At 33.5% G+C, this 19,996-nt stretch overlaps 2 protein-coding genes across 8 annotated transcripts in view; both read right to left on the bottom strand.

The window, feature by feature from the left end:
- Window positions 1–7,866: 7,866 nt before the first annotated feature.
- Window positions 7,867–8,703, bottom strand: LOC134692379 (uncharacterized). The gene has a single exon (XM_063552829.1). The coding sequence runs from the start codon at window positions 8,701–8,703 to the stop codon at window positions 7,867–7,869; it is 837 nt and encodes a 278-aa protein (XP_063408899.1).
- Window positions 8,704–18,571: 9,868 nt separating this feature from the next.
- Window positions 18,572–19,996, bottom strand: part of LOC134693841 (eukaryotic translation initiation factor 4 gamma 1-like) — a 43,462-nt gene continuing 42,037 nt past the window's right edge. For all 7 annotated transcript variants that reach the window (XM_063554773.1, XM_063554780.1, XM_063554774.1 and 4 more), the window contains one exon: window positions 18,572–19,778. In XM_063554773.1, the coding sequence (XP_063410843.1) occupies window positions 19,600–19,778 (179 nt within the window). In that variant the 3' untranslated portion in view covers window positions 18,572–19,599. The remainder of the gene's footprint in view (window positions 19,779–19,996) is intronic.

Below are 19,996 nucleotides of genomic sequence, written 5' to 3'. Positions count from 1 at the left end.
ATTTACCATAGCTAGAGATTAGATAAATATCAACTAAGGTCAATGGATTTCACATGTGTTCATTACTTCGGATTGTTTGAATCTTTTTTTTTTAACTCTGGAAATTGTGTGATAATTATGGGAATGTTACATTGTTGAGAGTTATGAAGGTGATGTAAAGGGTAATATCAGGATACTGTTCATTATTCATTAACTCATTATCACTGGGGTAAAGCTGATGACCGTAACTGCATTCACGGTCATCCCAAGATGTCGGACGAAAAATTAGGTCAGATTCTGTATTGTCTGTTTAAGTGTTTCTATATCATTTTCTTTACAATTCATACATTAAAACGATGCAAATTTATAAAAGAATCACTCGGAAATCACTAATTACTTCCGAGAAATGTGCATGAAACAGGAAATTCGATTTGAAAAAATCGCTCAGATGACCGTAAATCACAATCGAGATGACCGTAACAGAATCAGCGATTCATAACAAGCGTGACCGTAATTGCTTTTAAGATGACCGTAATTTGTAAATGATGACCGTAACTTTTAAAGGATGACCCTCAATTCTAAGAAATATCCGTATTTATATAACTACCTATTTGTATCAAATGATTAATCGTGTTGGTATAAACATATTAATATGAGAGTATTATCCTATAGGTAGAAGAAAATAAGTCGTGCTTCAAATGCAAAGATTACCATATGTATCTTTTTTACAATAGTGGGTTTAATTTTTAAAATGACTTTGCAAAATGACATGCTACAAAAGCACGATAAAATGACACCTTACAAGTATAATGAAAAAAATGCTGTGCACAGCCTCCAACTGCTCGACAAAAGATTTTTTTTTTTATTTCTGGGATTCCTTTTAATGACATATAATAAAATAATACACACTTTTAAAAGTTTCAATGCATGTAAACCCATTGATATTATATCGTCTTCCATTTTGTCGTGCAAATAAAATAACAGAAATATTTTGAAAATATTATACGACTAAACTAGTGATGGTGAGCTCCAGCAAAGTAGATCCTTAAAATAGTCTTGTACGAATAGCGTATCACAAGGCGGAACTTTGTCAATTTGTATATAAACTGAAATGTTATTCATACAGTCAGGATTCTACTCTTCAAAATTGTCTCCCCGTTGCGCCAGTTGGAAGCCATTGTAGGGATGACGCTCTGCCAATTTTGCTCTTGAAAACTGATAAATTTATCCACATAGTACCATTACGATCGATCGTTATATATCAGTTATATCTCAAAAGACAAATGTATCTACTAGCTAATGAGCATCAGTTAATGATCTTGTCTGCATTGATTCAACTTAAAAATATTGTCTGTTCGGATGTCAGGTGAAAATTTGGAAAATTCTTAAGCATTTAAAAAAATTATAATGAAATATTTCGTGCCGTGGAAGGGCTGACTAAACATTTTCAGTGGTTGAAGATTATAAACCCTTGTTATCACACACAAGAAAGTCATATTTGTTCGAAGATATCCATTTTCATCATCCAAATTAAAACACTGACGTCAAGTACTTTTAGAAAAAAAATAGCTATTCGAACACACCTACTCTGTTTTTGTGATTCATTAGATAGGTATTTCACTTGACCTTTATATTTCATCTTTTCGTACTGTGATTTTTTGACGTTATAAAATCAACCTGAAGCTTTGATATATAAAAATGATAGAATCTGAAGTGAGATGCTATATCAAATACTCTTGCTTTGTAAGATAAAATATACACCAAACATGCCCAAACATAAAAAGGTGCACTCGACTTTCTCTTTCCGATACAATCGTTACCTATTTTGGGGAATTTTTTCATGATTCACATAATGGAAGGGCAGACACGAAATTTTTTTAACTAAATTATTGATATGTTCTCCGTCCGCGGTAAAAAAAACAAAAAAAAACAATCAGATTATGCATTTTCTACATCCAATTTATAGATACCCATGTCGTCGGCTTGATATCTTATTGTTTTGCATTACTATGTAATAGATACATTGAAAACTTATGCAAATGGTGTTTTTAAAATAAAACACTTCGTAATTGAGAAGAAAATTGTCTTTTTATTTGTTTCTATTAACTTTTTAAAATTTTGTTACTATATCAAACATTACAGTAAATATTTATCGCTTTCTCGATAAACAAAGAGCTTCGATTCTTTTGTTCTATTTCAAAAGTGTCTCCGCCTGTATATATCAAGACAAATTAAGATTTTAATCTGCTTCCTCTGAAACCATACACATGGGCTCGATTACCAAATATTCGTATGTATTATTAATGTTTTTAATGCTCCATTTATTGGCATTAAGTTTTTTCTGGTATGTGCGTACATTCGTCCGTTCGTCTGTTTGTTTGTCCGTTTGTCCAGCTTAGAGTTAAATAAAATTGAAACTTAGTACACAATTTATTTATGGTATGATCTTTTTAATTCTAATGCCAAATTACAGTTTTATCCCATTTTCACAGTCCACTAAACATAGAAAATGATAGTGTAGATGAGGTATCCGAATACTAGGGACAAATTCATATTTCTTAAAATTTTCGTCGTATCGCTGTCAATTTGTGTTAAAATTTTAACGTCGTTTTCAATAAATATTTCATTGTTTACGAGAAATATGCAAATTAACTATCATTGTCATAAATTCAAAATACGGCCAATTATATTATAGTTTAAAAAAAGAAATTGATGAAACATATTTATATCCGCTAACCGATCCCCAATTGAGATCGACAAAATCAACAAAAAAGCTTTGAATACAATCCGGATATTTCTTAGAATTGATGGTCATCCTATAAAAGTTACGGTCGTCCTATATAAATTACAGTCAGTCTTTACAAATTACGGTCATCCTTTACAAGTTACGGTCATCTTTTTACCAATTACGGTCATCCTTGTTTTATGTTACGGTCATCTTGAAAATATTTTGATTATGATTTACGGTCATCTTAACGATTTTTTCAAATCGAATTTCGCGTTTCATGCACATTTCTCAGAAGTAATTAGTGATTTCCGAGTGATTCTTTTATAAATTTACATCGTTTCAATGTACGATTTGTAAAGAAAATGATATAGAAACACTTTAACAGACAATACAGAAACTGACCATATTTTTCGTCCGACATCTTGGGATGACCGTGAATGCAGTTACGGTCATCAGCTTTACCCCAGTGATTATGGCAGCTGGAATATCAGGGGAAATAAAACATAAAAAATAGGTAGGCTTATATTAAGTAAGTAAGTGAGCACGTAATTACTTTATTTAAAGAGGGTGTTTCAATTAGCATTCAATAATCTACCTTGAGGCCCTCACTTAGAACAAACAGTACATAAAAATATTAGAACATTCTAGTTATTTACATACTCAGATTGTAACCTTGGGGAAAAGTCGGACAATTACAAAGAGTATCAAAACCATGCCTTAGCCCCTGTGAGATTGTTGATGATTTAGTTACAGTGGCCCTTTACTTTCTCTTTGACCGTTCATGATGCATTTCATCACAGATATTTGGATCAGGAACCATTTAAGTGATATAGATACAATGGATAAGCGTTGATTCTTGAAAAAGAAACCATGAGCCCGCAGGGCGAATGGTTTGTTTGTCATGAATCAACGCTTATCCATTGTATCTATAACTTAAACTATTGTGATAATGTCTTTTCAAAATTAAAGCCTATTCTTAATTAGAAGGTATTGTTAGTGAGTTTAAATTACCATGTTATCGGGACAAACGATGCATTACAATATATCATATATTACATTTAAATCATTATGGTTAAAACAATACAAATACATGTTGTACACATAACGTCTGCCCTTAAAGATTTTCATTTATCAGGCATCTGAACATTATATGTTTTGACAAAATAATTTATTTGATCTTATTTCTAATAAAATTGTGGAATGTGTCAAAGCCTGGGACAACAACTTGACAAAAAACATATATATGGCATATATATAAAGCATGTGTCCGTAATTTCTAACAAGAAGTCTCATTACCTACATCACGATTTTCTAGCATAAATAGCATAAATACAAAAATAGACACCTATAATGTTAACATTTCCGTTTTAAACATGTAGAATAGCTAACAATCATCCAACAATAAACGACCAAACTCGCTTTTATTAAACAAAATATCCAAAATCACTTAATAAACAAGGAACAAACCAGGAAAAGTCGAGAACAGGGACAAAAACAAAAACAGGATTCGAACCTAAGCCGACAAGTTCTAACTCATTGAGCATTTCCATGAAACCTGGCGGCTACCAACTCATACTATATAATTGCCTATTATTGTATATATAAAGGTACAATCTACGTGTGTCCGTTGTACCGATGTATATCAAATATTCAATTTATATATATGAATTAGACAATTGAATCGTAACCAATTGGTAGCCGAGAGGTTTCGTCGATGTGTTGATGTAAGTGACAATGAAGAGAATTCATGGACGGGTTCGACTCCGAGTGCAGGCATATATAAATTACAAAAATTAAAGGTAAGTTTTTAAAATAATTCCATTACTGAACAGAAATCCGTAAAATTGGCCAATTCAACCTTAATGTAATTAGGCACACAAAGGAAACAAAAGAATGACAAAAGGTGAGTCCATTTCAGCGACGAATTAAGGAAGCGTTGATTCTAGAAAAAGAATCCACGGTAAATGAATGGGCTGACGTCACCACAATGGTTTAAGAATTGAATGCTTATTTTTGTAACTTCATTGGGGTGTAAAAGGCTAAAAGCGTTGACCGAAATACATTTGTATGCAGCGTGGAAGCGCTTCATTCTAAATATGTGAGCACGGTAAACGCTTTTACAACCATATGATATGGCAAGTCGTTTTGCTATTTATTCTTACTTCAAGATATCTCATAAACTTTATAAGATATCTAATATAGTTTATAAGATGTCTTAGTTAATAAGATATCTTATATAGTTTCTAAGACATCTTATATAGTTTATAAGATTTCTTATATAGTTTATAAGATTTCTTATATAGTTTATAAGATATCTTATATAGTTTATAAGATATCTTGTAAAGTTTATATATAAGATATCTTATAAAGTTTATAAGATATCTTATATAGTTAATAAGGTATCTCATAAAGTCTATAAATATATAAATATAAATATTTTATAAATTATTTAAGATATCTTATAAATTGTATGAGATATCTTATAAACTATATGAGATATCTTATAAACTATATGAGATATCTTATAAACTATATGAGATGTTTTATTAGCTTTATGAGATATCTTATAAACTATAATCTTATAATACTTATAAATGTACCAGGATTATATAGAGAATAATACATGGCAAAATCCGTATCATATGTCGTATCATCCCGAGACATCAATATCAGCGCGAGGGCCTTTAGGCCCGAGGGATGATATTGGTCGAGGGTGATACGGCATGTGATACGGATTTTGCCATGTATTATACGCTTTATCATATATTTCAACAGAAGAGTATTATAGTATATGAACTGTTTTCTGATCCATAGCACTGGGTTACCTTCAGTACTGCTTTTGTCTTGTTTCAAAGCTTTAAAATAACTGCTCAATTATTTATACGAAGCACCTAGGTTACCTTACAATCTGTTGTTTTGAAAATATTTTGTTTATTATTGTATATATTTAAGTGTTTTGTATTTTTTATAGTTGCATTGAGTGTGCCAAAAAATATGTTGTAAAAAACTTGATGTTCGTGACGTCACATACAATATGAAAACTTGATGTACGTGACGTTACATACCAAACTATGACGTCATTCCAAAAAATTACCTATTTTTAGAAAAAAAATTCTTAAGCAAAAAAAAACCCTAAAAAACTGACTTTAGTTAAAAAAAAAAAAAAAAGGTATGCGATACGGGGTATGCGATACAGGTTTAGCCATGCGATACGGGGTATGCGATACAGGGTAGGTGATACAGACTGGAAAAAAGAACCTTTATTAGATATACAAAATAGCTGTATTTTGTACTAAATATATGATAATAGTTATCAAAGGTACCAGGATTATAATTTAATACGCCAGACGCGCGTTTCGTCTACATAAGACTCATCAGTGACGCTCAGATCAAAACAGTTAAAATGCCAAACAAATACAAAGTTGAAGAGCATTGAGGACCCAAAAATTCCTAAAAGTTGTGCCAAATACGGCTAAGGTAATCTACTCCTGGGCGTGAGAAAATCCTTAGTTTTTCGAAAAATGAAAAGTTTTGTAAATTGAAAATTTATAGAAATGACCATATAATTGATATTCATGTCAACACCGAAGTGCTGACTACTGGGCTGGTGATACCCTCGGGGACGAAACGTCCACCAGCAGTGGCATCGACCCAGTGGTGTAAATAGTTATCAAAGGTACCAGGATTATAATTTAATACGCCAGACGCGCGTTTCGTCTACATAAGACTCATCAGTGACGCTCAGATCAAAACAGTTAAAATGCCAAACAAATACAAAGTTGAAGAGCATTGGGGACCCAAAAATTCCTAAAAGTTGTGCCAAATACGGCTAAGGTAATCTACTCCTGGGCGTGAGAAAATCCTTAGTTTTTCGAAAAATTAAAAGTTTTGTAAACAGAAAATTTATAGAAATGACCATATAATTGATATTCATGTCAACACCGAAGTGCTGACTACTGGGCTGGTGATACCCTCGGGGACGAAACGTCCACCAGCAGTGGCATCGACCCAGTGGTGTAAATAGTTATCAAAGGTACCAGGATTATAATTTAATACGCCAGACGCGCGTAATTTAGTATACGAGACGCGCGTTCAAAAGTAAGTGATATTAGGTGACTTGATTCTAATGGTCATTTGCTTAAATCAGTTTAAATAATGTATTTGACATACACAAAATGTAAGGTTCTTCTGTTGGTCAAGTGACATTTAATTTTTATACGACAGCAAAAACAAATAAATTGCGTCGTATAATGGTATGATGTCGTCGTCTCTTCGTCCGAAGACACATATAGTTTCCGAACAATAACTTTAGTTTTAGTGAATGGATTTTTATAAATTTTAAACAGAAGGTTCAACACCACTAAAGAAGATTTCTTCAAAAATTGAATTATTGTGGTTCCCAAACTGTTTCTGATTCGACCTCTGCGGTCGTATAAAGCTGCAAACTGCGGAGCATCTGGTTGAATTTGCATATTAGCAACAACCGTATACCTCTTTGCTTTTTCCTGATATGTTTGTCATTAATAGTGAAACTGTGTAATTCACTGACTCTTGCAGCAGAAGCTAATGCCATAAGAAAAACTGTCTTTAAGGTTAAATATTTCAATTATGCTTCCTCTAGTGGTTCAAAAGGTGCATTTGTCAACAACACTAGCAAAACCAAAGGCAAATCCCAATTTGGCGCCAACTGCCTTATTGGTGGATTAATGTTGTACAATCCTTTAATTAAATTACGCAAATCCATGTTAATAGAAATTCTATCTTTAGATGAATGTATTAAAGCTATTGATGACTTGTAACCAGCTAAGTGCTTGGCTTACAATTTCAGCTATTTCTGGCACAGTTGACGTACTGGGATTGATACTCCGTTCTTGACACCAGCTGTCAAATAGCTTGAGTCTTGCATTATAAACTGTCTGTGTAGATTGTTTTCGTGCATTGGAAATAATTGAAGCAACTTTTGGTGAAAATCCTTTTGCAGTGTAAGATCTTTTGACACTTTCCAAGCTACAAGATTTAGAACACTTGGATTTGGATGAAGAATTCCATTTTGACTTAATAGATTTTGTTGGACAGGCAGTTGTATTGGAAAGTCTATTAACAGGTTGAGAAGTTGACTGTACTACGACTGTCTCGGCCACATTTGCGCTATCAGAAAATTACACAGTCCTCTTTCTGTATTTTTGTAATACTCTGTTTAGAATTATCGGTGGCGGGAAGGCATAATTAAAGAGATTTGTCCATTTCATTGACAGCGCATCTATTGACACTGCAGTTTCTTCCGGCCAAGGAGAGCAAAACACTGGTAGCTTCTTGTTCATTGAAGTCGCAAACAGATCTATTACTGGTGTTCCTATATAAGACGAAGGAACAACAAATTCACTTTTGTCATATGTAATGCCCATTCTGTCAAACGAATGGTCATTTTCCCTCTTGACAGGGTATCTGCTAAAATATTTCTTATTCCCTGGAATATGAACAGCTTGGATTTTGACATTGTGATTTATACACCATTTCAAAAGATCCGATGCCAAGTAACCAAGGTCTGGGGATCGCGTACCTCCCTGTTTGTTCAGATAACTGACGACAGTTGCATTGTCTGTTCTCACTAGCACACTTTTGAATTGTACTTTTATCAGAAATGTTTGCAGTGCTAACTGCACAGCTTTGAGTTCTAGCCAATTGATGCGTTTCACTTTGTACTGAGGCGGCGACCAAACACCTGCTATCTGATAATTGTTTATATGAGGCTCTTCCCATCCCGACTGTGACGCATCTGTCACTAGAGTCCCCTGAGCAGATTCCTGTTCTAATAGCACTCCCTTGAAAAAATGTCTTCGGTTTAACCACCAGAATAGATGTTCCTGGAGTGGTCGATACAGTGGAATCAAAGGATTTAAACTCTGTAGAGCTGGTCTCCACCAAGCTAGAAGACAAAGCTGAAGTGGTATTATGTGCAGTCGGGCCCATGGAACTAAATCTATGCATGAAGCCATTAGACCAAGTAGTCTCAACATTACACGTGCCTCTACTGTTTATGAATTTAGGAATTTTGAGTCATCTGACTTATATCTTTGAATCTCTCTAGAGACGGAAACACAAGACCTTCTTTTAATTGAATCACTGCTCCTAGATACTTTATTATTTGAGTCGGAACTACACAAGATTTTTTCACATTGATTATCAACCCAGATTTTTTAACAATTCTTGAGTGTACTGTAATTGTTTTGTCAGCTTTACTTTACTGCTGTTTTTTAACATCCAATCGTCCAGGTACATAAATATGTGAATCATTGGTTTTCACAGAAACGCACCTACTACTGCCATCACCTTTGTGAAAATCCTTGGAGCCGATCGTACACCGAACGGTAGAGCTTGGTATTGATACTTTTTTTCCAAAATGCTGAAGCGGAGAAATTTTCTGTAATGTTTGTGAATGGGTATATGGAAATATGCATCTTGCAAATCCAGTTTTACTGCCCAGTCCCCAATTTTCAGACTTTTTAGAATCGATCGGAGGGTTTCCATTTTGAAGTGATGAGGTATGACAAACTGGTTTAGTGGTTTTAAATTTAGAATTGGTCTGAGACCTCCTGGTCTTTTTGGTACCATGAATATTGTACTGTAATAACCCTGATTTTTTGCACTTGTCGGAACAGGCTCTATAGCATGTTTTTCTGACAAAGAATTTACCTCTTCTAATATAGAAGACCTTTTTGTATCTACTCTGGGTACAACTGTCTCTTTTACTCCTGTAAAAGCTGGAAGACTTATGAAATCTAAAATTAAACCGTTCTTCACCATCTGAAGTACTAATAGTCCATCAGCTGGTAGGGCAAAATTTCAATTCTGTGTTACACCCCAGGGTACTGCAATTATTTGGTATAAATTTAAAGAGTAATATATGAAGAATATTTTAAGAGGTGTTAGACTTTTGAAAAAGTGTCCAAAAGGGGTTAAAAGGGGACTTATTTAAGGGTATATCAAAAATTTTGTTTTGCACATATTTACAGAATAAAATTTGTAAGGGTTCCGCGGAACCCAGTGTCTCGCCTATTTTGCTGTAAATCGCAGGCTCAACAACAATGAGGCAAAAAAACAATAAAAATTTTCCTCTTGTTACTATTTTATGATTGTAAGAAAATCTAAGTCCATTTAAAAGTAAATTACAGAAAAAACAGAGTAATCTTTTTACAAACTTTACTTCTGGATACAATCTTATGATCATAAATAAGCTTCTGTCCAAGTTTGGTACAAACCCAGGATAGTTTAAGAAAGTTATTAAAATTCTAAAAACTTTAACCACAGAGTGAATGTAATGGTTCCCCGCAGAAAAACTAAGTCCATTTAAAAGTAAAATATGGAAAAAATGGATTTATTTATTTACAAAATTTACTTCTGGATACTATTTAATGATCATAAACAATCTTCTGTCCAAGTTTGGTACAAACCCAGGATAGTTTAAGAAAGTTATTAAAATTCTAAAAACTTTAACCACAGAGTGAATGTAATTTTTCCCTGCAGAAAAAAACAAGTCCATTTATAAGTAAAATACGGAAAAAATGGATTTTTTTTTCTCCAAATTTACTTCTGGATATTATCTTATGATCATAAATAAGCTTCTGTCCAAGTTTGGTACAATCCCAGGATAGTTTGAGAAAGTTGTTAAAATTCTAAAAACTTTAACCACAGAGTGAATGTTTTGTTTCCCGACAGAAAAAACTAAGTCCATTTATAGTAAAATACGGGGAAAATGGAATTTTATTTTTACAAAATTTACTTCTGGATACTATCTTATGATCATAAACAAGCTTCTGTCAAAGTTTGGTAGAAATCCAGTATAGAGTATAGTTTAAGAAAGTTATTAAAATTTCAAAAACTTTAACCACAGAGTGAATATTTGTTGACGCCGCCGACGACGCCGACGACGACGGAATGTAGGATCGCTTAGTCTCGCTTTTTCGACTAAAGTCGAAGGCTCGACAAAAATGTAAAAATAACCAATAATTAAGTACTATTCTTTTTATTAAATGGAATAAATCATATCTTATTAAAACGCAGGCTAATTTACAATTAATTTTTAAATCGTAGAGGACCAAGAAAGGGGGGGGGGGTAATTTACAAAATTCATGATTTTGAATGAAAAGAAGCAAAAGTACTAATTTTCTTGATAAGATGGTATATTTTTTATATTGAAACATAGATCATAATGTAACTACAATGTAAAGGCTGTTAAAAAAAACCATTTAAAAGTAAGAAACAAAAACATAGAATCAACGACAGACACAAACATAGGCAACTAGAAATGCACGATTCTGGCACAAATTTATACATCACATTCATGAAATAACTTACATATTAAGACACACAAAACTGTCAGGGTTTCTAGATCTCTATCTTTTTAAAAAAAAAATAACAACCGAATCACTACATTTTAAGGTCACTCCATAGAATCATCATCAGTTTGGTCATTTGCATCTACCGAATTATCATTATCATCATTTCCATCATATTCGTCGTCATCGTTAGCAATATCAACGTTTTGATAATACTTATATCTACAAGCTTTCGAGCATTTACATACAGGTATCTGTTCAGGATATACCTTGTTGAACACATTAACATTTGTTGTTGGCACAACCAGCTTTAAATGAACAGCACTTCAGAATTATTAAAGCATCTAACGCTGGTGGTTGTTCTAGCCCATTGATACTAGTCAAATCGTTCTAAACAATCCAACTGTAGTTGTCTAGCAACAGACCAGTGTTGTGTTTAAGAACAGATTTCCAAATCTTCGTCTGAAAGTTGGATGGTTTAATGTGATTTAACATTGCATCTATTGTTGGGGGCAGTAGATGACAATACATTTTTTTTGGTTGCATTTCAAAACGTTCTGATCTTTATATATCGATATTTGTAATTTCGTAGCCATATATAGAACACGAAAACCTCTCGAGTGTTTTACCAACTCTTCGTCAACCTCTTCAAAGGTTTCACCACGATGAAATAGACCTTCCGAAAACACATAACGTGTCAAAAAGCCGAATACTTTGCTTTTTTTCCTTTATCAGACAAAACACTTACTGAATCACAACATGTACTGCTGTGAAATCCTGGCAGTTTTCTACAAATATTCTCACCAATCTAACAATTTTAGAATTGATATGCAACTGGGAAAATAGTAAGCCAATACATCAATGTCAGAAGGTTTTGTAAGAATGGAGTCGTAACTTTTGTCAGCTGCATATTTTTGCATTAAGAAACATTTTGTAATCGGCTTCTTCCTGTTTGATTATAAGATAACACAATTCTACGCTATTTCATTTCCAACATTTATTTTGTGGCACCTACTTCCATTTAATATTATTTACAAATAAATCAATACATTTAAGTGTAAATCTATAGGATTATTTACTCTTTTCCGAAACAAAGAATTCAACAAGACAACTTTGTGTTCCCCAACTAACAAACATTTCTTCCATTCTCAAGAACACGATTGTGATGGTCTAGAACTTATCGTAATGATTTGCCCTCCCAAGGACCTGCTGTTTTAATTTTTTTATGGTTATTTTTGGATACTAATCAGTGACAAAATCAATGCGGGACCTCTTTTCGAAACTAAAAGGATGGTTTTTAAAATAACAATTGCCAAATAAAAAAAGTGCTTGGTATCCTAGTAATGGGTCGAATAACTGCCATGTCATCAAATATCCACATGCTTTCATTTAAATGACCATTTTATAAAAGACCATCCAGGACAGATTTTAATTTTCATTACATGTGTACCATCAAAGCTTGCAAGATACATTGGAAGAGGACTTAATTCAAACTGGAGAGCCTTTTGCGCAACCAACTACCGGTATCTTGTCTGGGCTATGACAAGCAGGCGACAATTTTTTTATCTGCTCTCAATGTTTTGTTGTTCTTAACAGCCATTCACTGCTTGTCTTTTATTTCCTTTTTTAAAAATGTAAGCAATGATAATCTTTTAATTGTTTTGAAGATATCGGTTGACTTTTGTATAGCCGCTTATTAATGAAAATTTTTGAAGCAAACTTTCCCTTTTCATACGCGTTTAGAAGGTTGCACATTAATTCCGAAGAAGCAACAGAACCCGAGAACAAGCCATATAACTGCTCAGATGTTTGAAATGGATTTGGTCAGCTTTGCAGTGTCTGAAACAATTTCATAACATCAGTTTTGTCTCGTTTCATTCGAGTTTTTTAAAGTTCTTTTTGTGCGGATGTTTCAGGGTTACCCATTCCTACCAAATCTCGAATTTTAAGGATATTGAAGCTCTTTCCACTGCTGGTGGACGTTTCGTCCCCGAGGGTATCACCAGCCCAGTAGTCAACAATCTGTGTTGACATGAATAAATATCAATAATGTGGTCATTTATATAAATTTCCTGTTTATAAAACTTTGATTTGTTCGAAAAACTAAGGATGTTCTTATCTCAGACATAGACTACCTTAGCCGTATTTGGCACAACTTTTTGGAATTTTGGATTCTCAATGCTCTTCAACTTTGGACTTGTTGGGCTTTACAAATATTTTCATATGAGCGTCACTGATGAGTCTTATGTAGACGAAACGCGCGTCTGGCATACCAAATTATAATGTTGGTACCTTTGATAATAATTTCATGTACATTTAACAACCAACGCTTAACAGAATCTTTATTTAAACTAAAAACAACAAAGCCAATTTATTTTGTATCTCTTAGAAACCTAAGAACGTAAACAGTATGACCAATTCTCATAACTGACTATTTGACGTTCATTCAAAGCGATGTTTGTCGAATGAATGACTTAATAATCTTAAGTCAATCACTACATAGCTAAAACACAAAATGTAATCAAGCACTTTTATTGAGTTCGATAGAGTGCACCTTTTCTGAACGCAAAAAAAACACACCTTAATTTGTACTTTTCAGTAATATTTTGTTACACATTCACTTTATAAAATAATTTGTCTCGCCAAAACATCATAAATCGACATTTAAATGTGTGATTTCAGTTGCAAATTGATAATGCTTATGTGTGAATGCATTGTACATGTTGTATACTGAATCAAAGACGGTAATTTGATGATTTAACGAGTATTTGCACGTACATATATTTTATCAAATATTTCATATTTTAGACGATATATAAATACTGCAAATGATTGAAACATTGTATATTGATTAATTCTTAAGTTTAATTAGCTAAAACGGGTAAATTTATAACGAATTTCTTTATGAAAGGCAAAAATATGCCTTAATTTTAACCCAAAAAATCGGATTGTTTGTAATGTAAAAAAAACTTTTTTTTAAACAAAAAATCTTCAGAGTAAAATAAAATATGATAGTTTTGTATCTGTTTAGCTGTTTACACCTATACTTTATTTATTTTTTAAGTCGCTTTATATCAAAAAATTTAATTAAAAATTACTTAGTCGTGATTGCTAAATGAGGGAACCACTGAATGGGACGTTTTTTAACCTCTTTTGGACACTTTTTTTTAGTCTAACACCTTGTATTTTATCAATAAGATAATGAAGTTGAATTCTATCAAAAAAAAATCGCGGTACCCTGGGGTGTAGCACAAACTCCTTAACTAGAGCGCTTTTGAGAACTAGCTGATGGACTATAACTTGTCTGGAGTTATTTGAAACCACTGACTGTGGTAATGTAACAACCGCGCTCCTACCTGGAGACTTACCGCAGACAAATAATTGTTGATTTCTTAAAAATTTTATGGGAGGAATTTTTCCATAAAAAAGATCCTTTTCCTCCTTGTTTTGCTGGCAAGGCACGAAAATTAGACGAAGTGTCAGTGCCACGACGGTCTTTAAAATCCTGTTGCAGGTTTGTTGTAGGACACATTAGAAGTTTCTTGAGATTTTCTTTTACTAGATCTTTCATCAAATTTTAGCCCTCCAGGAACAAATGAAGAACGATAAATTGATTTGAAACATGCTACTAAAGCTGAACATGCTTCTACCCCGTCTTCCTCTGATTCAGCAACATCAACATAGCTTGCTATCGAAGAGCCATATGAAACACTTCTTAACAATGTCCTAGCTGAGTTGTCAACTTTTTTAAATTCAGCATCCATTTTCTTATGGAAGGAAGGTAAAGAGGGAAAACTTTTTACGGTCTACAAAATCTTTTTTCTTATTGCCCATAGTAGATGACAAACCCTCTATGTTATCATCAAGCCTTAGAGGGGAACAAAATTCTGTGAAATCTTTTTTTCAACACCATAAAAGCCTCGTCATCTCTTTAACGAACTGACCTATTTTTAGCTCACCTGGCCCAAAGGGCCAAGTGAGCTTTTCTCATCACTTGGCGTCCGGCGTCCGTCGTCGTCGTCCGTTAACTTTTACAAAAATCTTCTCCTCTGAAACTACTAGGCCAAATTTAACCAAACTTGGCCACAATCATCATTGGGGTATCTAGTTTAAAAATTGTGTCCGGTGACCCCGCCAACTAACCAAGATGGCCGCCATGGCTATAAATAGAACATAGGGGTAAAATGCAGTTTTTGGCTTATAACTCAAAAACCAAAGCATTTAGGGCAAATCTGACATGGGGTGATATTGTTAATCAGGTTAAGATCTATCTGCCCTGAAATTTTCAGATGAATCTGACATTCCGTTGTTAGGTTGCTGCCCCTGAATTGGTAATTTTAAGGAAATTTTGTTGTTTTTGGTTATTATCTTGAATATTATTTCAGATAGAGATAAACTGTAAAAGCAATAATGTTCAGCAAAGTAAGATCTACAAATAAGTCAGCATGACCAAAATGATCAGTTGACCACTTTAGGAGTTATTGCCCTTTATAGTCAATTTTTAACCATTTTTCGTAAATCTTAGTAATCTTTTAGAAAAATCTTCTCCTCTGAAACTGCTGGGCCAAATTATTTGAAACTTGGCCACAATCATCATTGGGGTATCTAGTTTAAAAATTGTGTCCGGTGACCCCGCCAACTAACCAAGATGACCGCCATGGCTATAAATAGAACATAGGGGTAAAATGCAGTTTTTGGCTTACAACTCAAAAACCAAAGCATTTAGAGCAAATCTGACATTGGGTAAAATTGTTAATCAGGTGAAGATCTATCTGCCCTGAAATTTTCAGATGAATTGGACAACCTGTTTTTGGGTTGCGGCCCCTGAATTGGTAATTTTAAGGAAATTTTGCTGTTTTTGGTTATTATATTGAATATTATTATAGATATAGGTAAACTGTAAACAGCAATAATGTTCAGCAAGGTCAGATTTACAAATAAGTCAACATGACCAAAATGGTCAGTTGACCTCTTTAGGAGTTATTGCCCTTTAAAGTCAATTTTTAACCATTTTTCGTAAATTTTATATATCTTTTACTAAAATCTTCTTCTCTGAAACTGCTGTGCCAAATTGATCCAAACTTGGCCACAATCATCTTTGGGGTTTCTTGTTTAAAAAATGTGTCCGGTGACCTGGCCATCAAACCAAGATGGCCGCCACGGCTAAAAATAGAACATAGGGGTAAAATGCAGTTTTTGGCTTATAACTCAAAAACCAAAGCATTTAATTTAGAGAAAATCTGACATGTAGGAAAATTGTTAATCAGGTCAAGATCTATCTGCCCTGAAATTTTCAGATGAATTGGACAACCTGTTTTTGGGTTGCGGCCCCTGAATTGGTAATTTTAAGGAAATTTTGCTGTTTTTGGTTATTATATTGAATATTATTATAGATATAGGTAAACTGTAAACAGCAATAATGTTCAGCAAAGTAAGATCTACAAATAAGTCAACATGAACGAAATGGTCAATTGACCCATGTAGGAGTTATTGACCTTTGTAGTCAATTTTAAATCTGCTTCCTTTGTTTAATATTCACATAGACCAAGGTGAGCGACACAGGCTCTTTAGAGCCTCTAGTTAAGTCTTCCAGACATGCATGTAGCTTCCTTTTCAACATTCTTGAAAACTTCAATTGTAGTACCCACTAAGGTAATTTCAAATGAGTTGCTTTATCTGAATTGCCAGGATTTAGTCTTGAAGGCAAATAGGAAGTACTGACTGAATCTACTTCAGTTTCCTCTGAACAATTTATTTTCAATTTGGCTGTTAATTTATCACAATTTATTCCATTGAATTAGATTGGTAGATCCTGGTGATTTTTCACTAAACAGAGAAAATTCGTTTTCATGAGAATGTTGTGACTGAGAGTGGGCATCATTATTTTCATCAGAAACAGCTGAACCACCCATACTTATTTCATCCTCGATTTCATGGGAAACAACAGAAATCTGATCATCAGATGGCATACATTTACTATAGTGGGCCCTTGGCCTAGACAAAGATTGACTTTCAGAAATTCCACAATTTGAGTCAATAGAAGCATGCATTGCATCACTTGCACTATATATGCTATAGATTTGTTAAATGCAACTGCTTAGAAATGTACTCCCGTACTTCCTAGTCTGCACTATGATCAGTTCGGACTTTTGATAGTTTGTCATGCTTGTCCGGGAACGCCAATTGACTCAGCTTTGCTGTAAGTTTCTTGTCTGCCTCCTGCACAGAAGGATTAACAGCACTTGAAGAAAAAGAAAGCGTTGACCTGGCTTTCTCAAACATTTTATCAACTAGCAATCGCTTCTCGTCATCCAGTTCCCGGCAAAGATTGTACTGAAAAGCCTTGTGACATATACGATGTCTATAGCATTCCTCATGGGTATCCAACACATGCATACGTGAGCTACACTTACCACAGGTCTTATACTTGTCTTCCATTATGTCCAATTCACTAGATGTCTATACTTTCCCAATAGAATATTAATGGTTGCTTTTTTAACACCAAATGCGATCAGGCTGTAGCCATTTTTCGCTGAAGGTAAAGTGATCTTCTATTCGGGAGATCATTAAAGGGAGATAATTTAAAAGTTATGGGGTAATTGCAAATGTTTTTCAGACAGGCAAGTACAGATTTTGATATTAACTATCAACACAAGCGTTAGCCTTTCAAAAAGGCTATTCGACTCTTAGCTGATGAAAATGGAAAGTGCTCTCGCTTTGTAGATTAATTCATTTACTAGAATGGCCACGTACATCAATCAGGAAATTTTACCACACACATGAGGTCACACGCTATGAATTATTATCGTTTAATGGTTGTTGTTTACTCCAGAAGATTCGACTATTTATAGATAAAGGTTACCTGTGTAAAATCTAATTGCTAAAATAGAGAGGACAAATCCAATACTCTACGGGATTGAAGGACATTTACTTGGTTTGGATTGTCCTAACCAATCAATAAACTTTGATTATTCACGTCTCGTAATATCTTCCAATCAGGAAGCAAGAAAAATTCACGCACTATCTGTCCATCGTTCAATTCTTAATCTCGACTCCTAGGAGTCGAGAATCACGGACAATGGACATTGTCAGGGATTTAGACAGTAACTTGCAAAAAATAAATGCCATCTTTAACACTCTATTATTATGTAATATGTTATTATATTGAGTTGATAATACTTAAATAAACAAAATAGACCTGGTTCTGTCTATCCAGTCATAGAGGTTACCCATTTGTCACAGACATATGACCTTCTTTGTGTCCAGTAAAAGAGGCAATACAATTGGTAAAATATTGAGATAATGATGAACTGTTTTATGCTTTTACTTGACCAAGTACCAGAATGTCCTACTACAAAATAAGTAACCTGTCGAAAAATAGTATTTCTGTGTAAAACGTTGAAGTGCATACCGAAGGGGTCAACAGAACGACATTCCAATACTGACTACCAAAATACCAGTCAACTTTAATGTGTGATAAATGCTATTGAAATTCCTGAACATGGACAAGAAAAACCACAACAAATAATAAAGATTCAATCTTGGTTTATTTACACCCCCTGGTTTTTTAATAATTTTTCAGTCATCACAGTCATAAAAGGTCAAAAGCATTTTAGGCTTGGTTTATTTTGATGTTGCTAGAATATCCTTATATCATGCACAATGCACAGATAATAGCAACTGTTAAATTCATACACATTCAAAGCTTGAAAACAAGAATTATGAAACAATTTGGTAAATTAACAAAAAACTTTTTAACAATTACACATAATGTCCTTGTTTTCAAGAAAATAATAGTATTAACATAAATAATATTCATCTTTCATAAATAATAATTTATCACAATACATAAACAATTATTCATTTGCATATATATAACACAAAATATTTAAATTGCATGTTATACACATAATTATGCACAAAATGCTTCAAATCATTTACCAGCAATTATACTGTCACATGATTGATGAATGGGTTAAAGGTCATACGAATAAGTTAGTAGCACCATATGCCATGAATTTATTCCCCTGAAGTTTTAAATGCACTTTCTCGAGAGAACTTGTGTCACATAATATTGATGAACCTCAACTGGGGAATATCTTATTTCATTTGTTACAAGACGATCATGGAAGGCAGCTGAGCAATATATAAATATGAAATGATACTCCACATAATAATGCTTCCATATCTGTAAAAATATTCCAGTAAAATGAATCAATGATTTATGCTCGGCGCGTGATCAATCACACTGTAATAAATAATCTAACTTCTTACACATGCACATTTCTTGAATTTATACAACCAAATCCATGATATAATACAATAATCTGTAATTGCTGAAGACGTTTCAAAACGCCCGGTTTTATACATGCATGATCACATTAAAAATTGTCAATTTCAAAAGATCATGATCACACCACTGTTTTAAGTGTTTCATTTATGTTGCCATTCAATATATCAACTGTAAATAAATGCCTTATGCCACACTATTTATATCATTCAGGACAGTGGCAGTATAAAACATGGAAACATTATATGACTAAAATGAAGCTATTCTCAGCTATCCACTTCATCATCTGCCTCCCGTAACCATGTGAAAAATTGAACAACTTGTTTCATTGCTACACCTTTTCCTTCCTGTTCTGCAGGGTCCTTACTTGCTTCCCACTGATTAAAGGCATCCTCAGAAATAATGTCTTCATCATATAATGTATCAAATAATGTCCGTAAAACTCCTGCAAAAAAAGTGATAAATGAACTTGGTTAGATCTACACGTCTATTTGATCTAAATTTCTAACAGAATCTTCAAAAGATGAACAATAACTTTTACAAGAACAACTTTTTTAAATGTTGTTCAGTCATTAAATTACCAAGATAAATCAAGCATTAGAATAAATTGTAGTAACACAGTATGCCCACCTTCATTGAAAGAGACAAAAACAAGTCTATATA

This window comes from Mytilus trossulus, chromosome 12 (genome assembly GCF_036588685.1).
Source record: "Mytilus trossulus isolate FHL-02 chromosome 12, PNRI_Mtr1.1.1.hap1, whole genome shotgun sequence".
Classification (NCBI taxonomy): domain Eukaryota; kingdom Metazoa; phylum Mollusca; class Bivalvia; order Mytilida; family Mytilidae; genus Mytilus; species Mytilus trossulus.
This window is presented reverse-complemented; position numbering and strand designations above follow the sequence as displayed.

Bases quoted from the DNA above. Each gene is read 5' to 3' on its own strand.
- LOC134692379 (XM_063552829.1), bottom strand. From the start codon at position 8,703: ATGGCTTCATGCATAGATTTAGTTCCATGGGCCCGACTGCACATAATA.